The sequence below is a fragment of the Mustela lutreola genome, chromosome X (genome assembly GCF_030435805.1).
Source record: "Mustela lutreola isolate mMusLut2 chromosome X, mMusLut2.pri, whole genome shotgun sequence".
NCBI classification, from domain to species: domain Eukaryota; kingdom Metazoa; phylum Chordata; class Mammalia; order Carnivora; family Mustelidae; genus Mustela; species Mustela lutreola.
Window position 1 is genome coordinate 63,727,556 of NC_081308.1, and position 6,261 is coordinate 63,733,816.

Genomic DNA, 6,261 nt, shown 5'->3' on the forward strand with positions numbered 1-6,261 from the left:
TAATTTGTGGTACTACTGCTTCCACATTATTTCATCTACTACTCCTTTTTCCTACTGTCAGCCCCATGCCTCACACCCTCCTTGCACCCCATATTTCCCTTGCTCCCCGCCCCAACAACAGACATTCTTGACGATTATCAACAGAAGCTTTATTTCTCATTGCTTGGAACATAATTGAAGGTTAGATGGAAAGAGGGAGGGAAGGACGGAGGGCCTGCGGGAGAAAGAATCCTGCAAGGAGGAGGAGGAGTGGCTGGAGCAGGGAAGACCAGACGCATGTACAGGGCAAAAGGGGCAATTAGACCATAGGAAATGTTGAATGGGGTGGGGGTGGAGGCAGAGGGAAATTATAGGGGGCATAAAATTCAGAATCAGCCACAGGGGGGCGAGGTGAGCATTGGACCCAGGCTGGTTAGAGGAGGGGAAGTTAGTACAACTTAGGACTCCAGGACTGTGGGGATTCAGTCAGGGTATCAGGGCTCTGGTTTCAGGTTTCAGGGTGTAACATGGGGGAGCCCAGTAGGGGCTGTGCTGGCTGCAGGGGGAGCCCCCAGGCCCCTCCCCTGGAGCCCCTCCTTTTAGGGGAATCTCACTGACGTGGCAAAGCCATTCACTGTAGTCTGGCTGCAAGCTCTCCGCCAGGCCCTTGGACACTCCACTCCAGGCCTAAAGACAGATATCTCCAGGTCAAGGGTCAATTAGGGGCAGGGACTCAAAGACCCAGGCTCTGGACCAAGGGAGCTCTTGCAAGGTCTGCAACTCCTGGGATTACAGAAGGCACACACAGACTCCCGGGGAGGGGGTGCCCATACCACGGTTTCCCTCTGCCCCACCCAATCTATATAATCCGTTCTTCTGTGCATCTCTCCCCATCTAGCCCCTCCCCCCACTGACTGGTCACATCCTGACCCTTAGTGCAGGCCCCCTCCCCTCTCCTCTGCCCACCCCCATGCTCTGTCTGACTTGCAGACAGAGGCAGCCGGTAGCTGGCAAACTGCAGTCTGCCTGTGACAATGTTCTCACCGAAAAATTTCCATGGTATTCGGTAACCAGATCCTCGAGGTTCTTGAGGGTAGGAATTCGGGGAATCGTCCTGGTGGAGAAGAAAGAGGGAGCAGGAGCATGTTGGTTATGCTGTTTTATGACCAGTCTCCCAGCTCTCCCAGACAGAACGAAGGGGTTCTGTGTTCCCTAGGCCTGCAGCTTCCTTCCATCGCCATGCCCCCTTGAGTGATCCCTTGTTCCTTACTGTCCCGCTCTCTACTCCTGGAGACCCTGCGACAACCCTCCAGTACTATTTCTTCCCAGCTACCCCACCTCATTTTCCTGGGATATCTGAAATCTCACCGTTCCAGCCAGCAGTACACACAGATAAGGCTAATAATCAATCCCATGGAGCCAAGGGGGATAAGCACAGCTTCCAACGCAAACAACAAAGGATTCTCTACAAAAAAAAAAAAAAAAAAGAAGAAGAAGAAGGAGGAGGAGGAGAAAGAGAAAGAGCCCTGATGTCTGTAGTGTCCCAAATTTGGTGCCAGGCACAGTGCTAGACACTTTCCATATTCTTAATCCTCACAGCTCTTGAGAGTGGGGTTGGGGGTGGGGGGAACAATCATTATCTCCATTTTACAGATGAGAAAACAGAATCAAAGAGGTTAGTGATGTGCCCGAGGTCAAAGAGGGAGTAACAAGCAGAGCCAGGTTTAAAACCCTATATCGGTCTGGCTCCAAAGCCATCTTTACCACGTAGGCTTTCCAGGAATGCTGTAGGGGAATCTTAAACATTCTATATCTTTTCTGCCTCCTTCTTGACAATGCCCCCCCCCCAACTCTAACAACATAGTGACCCAACCCTACACAGAAAAAACCTGTGACCTGGGGGTTAAGGTTGAACAGTGAGGGGAGACAGGCCACCAAATCTGGGGGGCTTAGGGGTCAAGAGGTACAGCAAAAGAGAGCGATGCTAGACAGGGTTGGGGTGCCGGGCTCATGGGTCACAGTGAGGCCTTAGGCCCATTTTACCCTTGGAAGTGTTGCTGCCCCAGTGGACTGGGCGGCTCCATTCACTCCAACGCTGAGCGCTTCCGCAGAGCGGATTATAGCGGCTCCGGACACGGAACGTGTAGAATTTCTGCCCATCCACGCTAGGCAGAGAGAAGCTATTTCGGTGGTCCACCGATTGTTCCTTGGGGAGAAAGAGGGTGAGGGAGAGATGGGTGTCTAAAAGAGAAGGGAGAATGAAAACTTCTGCCCTTCCCCCCGGTCATCGTGTTCTTCCTGGCTCTTTTCTCCTCTCTTGACTCTAGCCGCACTGCTCCCTTCACAGACTAGAATTCAAGGCCTCCTCGCCAGATGCCCTTGAAGGCTCCCTTTTGTTTACTTGCCTATCAGGTATAGGTAAGGAAAAGTCCATGGAAAGTCACTGGTGATGATAGGGAAAGGAGCTGGATGAGAGGAGAGACAAAGCAAAGGAACTGGGTGGTAAGGCGGGGAGGTGGGGGCGCAGGTGGTGATGGCAGAGAACAGGTGCTCGAGATTGCGCCCTCCTACTTGGCTGTTTGACTCCTTTATCCTCATCTGCTCAGCCTGAGCTGCTGCAGTCCTGCCCCCATCACTCACAGTCCAGCTGCGGTCCCAGTCACTCCGGTACTGCACCAGGTGCTCCAGACAGTGGTCCAGGTGTCTGTTGCTCCAGCTCAGTTCTAGCTGGGATTCACTCAGGTTGCGAAGGGTCAGGTTCTCCGGGGCCCAGGGGATCACTGGAGAGATGTGTATGTGTGGGGGTGGGGTGGGGTGTGTGTGTGGTCATTCCCCTGGCCTAGACGAGTTAGGATCCTGAAGGCAGTGTCCCTGATCCCTCCACCCCTCCCTATCCAGACCCCTCACCTCCTCCTTCTTGCCTAAGTACCCTTAAGGTGAAAGAACACCACTCCATATATCCCAGTGCCCCCATAATACATCCCTGGACTCTTGGTGCCCTTTCCAAATTACCCAGATTCTGTAGTTTTAGTGTCCGAATGGACTGTCTCCTGGGTTCCCGTGGGTCCTGGAGCTGGACCACAAATGTTTCGTAGAGATGGATCTCCTCCTTTTGCAGCCAACAGCCAGCAGTGGTCCCTCCAGAGAACAGATAGTGGCCACACTCCTGGACTTTATCATCATTGGAGTTCTTGTACCTAGAGAAGGGTTGGGAGAAAGAGGAACGGTGGCATAAACTTGGGTACTACAGATACCACAGCCCAGCCTCGTCTCCTTTGAACTGACTTACTACCGTGAGAAAATAGTGGGGAGGGTCAGACAATGGCTACCCACTTTCTTGGTCCCCATGAAGTCCCTCACATCCAGCCCACCCCGCTCTGACTCCCTTGTGCTGTTCCCTCTTCCCTTCTCATACCAGTAGTGCAGAGTCAGGTTGCTGGGCTGGGGCTCAGAGCTGCTGTCCCAAGTGCAATTCATGTACTCAACATTGAACACAAAACACTGGACCTCTGGGAGGGGCAGGGTGGAAACACTGAGGGTCCTAGGAGGTGTAGCAGTTGGGAAGAAACCTAGGTTGGAGAGAAGACAAAGAGGGGGAGGGGAAGACCAGAAATGATGGTCAGAAGAAGCAGCAGCATGAGGCAGAGAACCCTTCCCCTTTCCTTCTCCACAGTACTCTTAAATTCTGCCCGCATCCTTCTAATCTCCCATGGCAGGTTGGACATTTCTGTACGGCCCCTTCCCACAGTCTCCCCTCTCCCCAACCCCCTCCAGTCCCACGTTTCCCACCAGCTGTGACGTCTTCATTCCCATTGGGCATGGGGACTGTTGGGTTCAGCCCCACCCCCAGCAGAGGCAGCTGCAGGAATAAGAAGGATCTGAGTGGCAATGGTGGCTTCAACATGGCGCTTGCTCTTCGTTCCCTGGGTGTAGACTGTCAGGAACCTGGGCCCCTCACCCATTACCCCTCCCCACCCACACATTTCCTTCTGTCATAGCTTCCGGTGGAAAGAACCTTAGAAACCAGGGCTTTACAGAGGGTGTGGCAAATGTGTGCTGTGACACAGGCCAAATCTTCTGGGAGATTAAGTGTTAATCTAATCCGTAGGTGTAACACCACCACTGTAAAGTGCTGTTAGGCAGGAACAGAGGCTGGGCACACGAGACTGTCATGGACTCGAGAATCCTCAGACCACCCGGATCCCGGGAAGGATCTGTTCCCCATTGCCACCACAACCATCACCACTCCCTACCAACCACCCTCTCATCTAAGCCATTTTATCCCGTAGAGTGGAGGGTCTGGACCTCCCTCCCCTTCCTGTGCTCAGTCACCCTGAAACCTCTGTGAAAGCCCTACTGTCTCGGGTGGAAAGTACAGTCTTGACTCCTGTGGGCACACATATAGCTGTCTTTCTTCTGACCTAATCCAAACCCAAATATCCACTCTTAGCTGCTGCCTGAGCTGGGTCCCTGTTGAGACTGGTGAGGAGGTCTGACTTAGAAGTAGATTCTGGAAATGGAGGAACAAACACACTGGCTTCAAACTCCTCATCTTCCCCTAAATCTGCTTCTCTTCCTGTGTTCCCTATCTCAGTTAACGTGTCATCACCCTTTTGGTCACCCAGACTTGAAACCTCAAAGTCCTCATCAATTTCTCCCTCTCTCTCATTCCTGAGAATCCAATCAGTTCTAGTCTGTGGTGTTTCTCTCAGCAGTGTCCTCCTTTCCATCAGCACAGCCACTGTGCTAAATAAGCCTTTCATTCCCTCTAGTCATGATTATTCCTTGAACCCACTAACTGGCCTTTCTTTTTTTCTGTCTTTCCTTGAGAGACGGGGAGCAGAGAGAGAATTTTTTCACGATCCTGAGATCCTTACCTGAGCCAAAACCAAGAGTCATCCAGGCGTCCCCAGGCCAGTCTTTCTTTCTTATATTTTATTTATTTATTTGAGAGAGAGGGAGAGCAAGAGTGTGGGCAGGGAGAGGAGGAAGGGACAGAGGGAGAAGGAGAAGACTTGCCTGCTGAGCAGTGAGCACGACTCAGGGATCAATCCCGGGACCTGGGATCATGACCTGAGCCGAAGGCAGACGCTTAACCTACTGAGCCACCCAGGAGCCCCCAGCCTTCCTTTCTAAAGGCCCCTGGTCTCTAACTCATTCTTTGTCTTATTGCCAGATTTATCTTTCTCCAAACACAGAGCCAATTGGAGACACTTTGTAAAAACTATTTATTCGGCAAACATTTACTGAGTTTTAAATATGTGTCAGGCACTGTGCTTATGTTTTAACCCGCCCTAATGTTCTGTGGGATACAGTTACTTAGGGTTGGCTCAAATGTTACCTTCTCCAATATGTTTTCCTCTCCCCAATCAGAATTAATCTGTCTTCCCACTGTGATTCAATAGCATTTTGTTAGTGTTATTTTTGCCATTTGCTAATTTGATTAGTTTTTAATTTATCATTATCTGTTAACTTTTATTACAGCACTCCATCTTTTCTCTAAAGAGAAATTAGAGAAATTTCTCTGAAGAGCAATGGCATCACAGAAAGTGTACTGGCCCTTGAGTCCAGAAAAAAAATCTTAGCCTCAGGTCTGTTTCTTAGTACCTGAATGACATGGGGCAAGTGAACTTCCACTCTGAAAATCAGCTTCCTCATCCACAAAATGGAGATGATTATAATCTCTAACTCATGGGGCTGTTTGCAGGTTAAAGGAGGTGATGTCTGGAAAGCATCTGACACTTACGTGCCTCTTTCCAAGTGGGAGTTCATGGACACTTAGGGGATATACTGTTGACCTTTAGGGGTCTAAGAATTTCCCTGGAAAGTATGTAACATTTTGTTTGCCTCTGTAACTTTCCCGGGAAGGCCCATAACGCCTATCAGCATCTTAAAGGGGCTGTGAATGGAATAAAGGTTACAAACCTTCGCTCCAGACCGTAAAGACCTTGAGGGATTACTAGGGCTGGCCTTTCAGGGGTTAATGGGTGCTTTCTTATGCAGACCATTTCTAATCTTCACAATAGCCCTTTGAAGGAGGTGACAGTACACCCATTTTTCAGATGCAGAAACTCAGAAAGGAAGAAGCAGTTTAGGGTAAAAGGCAGAGTACCTAACCGAGACAAATACCCTTGAGCCCCGATTCCAGCCCAAGAATCGAGCCAGCCACCAGGGGCCCAGTTTCAGCTTAGCGCTCGGCGCCGCGGCTACTTCCCGCCTCGCGGGGTCGCACCCAGCACCCATCCCCTGGCCACACGGACCGCTTGAGGACGTTTCGTAGAC

At 51.0% G+C, this 6,261-nt stretch overlaps 1 protein-coding gene across 1 annotated transcript; it reads right to left on the bottom strand.

Annotated features, from left to right (window-relative positions):
* Positions 1-124: 124 nt before the first annotated feature.
* On the bottom strand, positions 125-3,931 carry IL2RG (interleukin 2 receptor subunit gamma). Its single transcript, XM_059157441.1, has 8 exons — positions 3,769-3,931; positions 3,395-3,548; positions 2,992-3,176; positions 2,620-2,759; positions 2,023-2,185; positions 1,348-1,444; positions 1,024-1,093; positions 125-666 (listed from the first exon to the last, which is right to left on the bottom strand). Exons 1-8 carry the CDS (start codon positions 3,881-3,883, stop codon positions 466-468), a joined length of 1,125 nt encoding a protein of 374 aa, XP_059013424.1. The 5' UTR covers positions 3,884-3,931; the 3' UTR covers positions 125-465.
* Positions 3,932-6,261: the final 2,330 nt, after the last annotated feature.

Bases quoted from the DNA above. Each gene is read 5' to 3' on its own strand.
- IL2RG (XM_059157441.1), bottom strand. From the start codon at position 3,883: ATGTTGAAGCCACCATTGCCACTCAGATCCTTCTTATTCCTGCAGCTG. The intron at 3,177-3,394 runs GTATGAGAAGGG...ACCCTTCTCTAG, and splicing joins AACCTGACTCTGCACTACTG to GTACAAGAACTCCAATGATG. The intron at 667-1,023 runs GTGAGAACATTG...ATCTGTCTTTAG, and splicing joins AATACCATGGAAATTTTTCG to GCCTGGAGTGGAGTGTCCAA.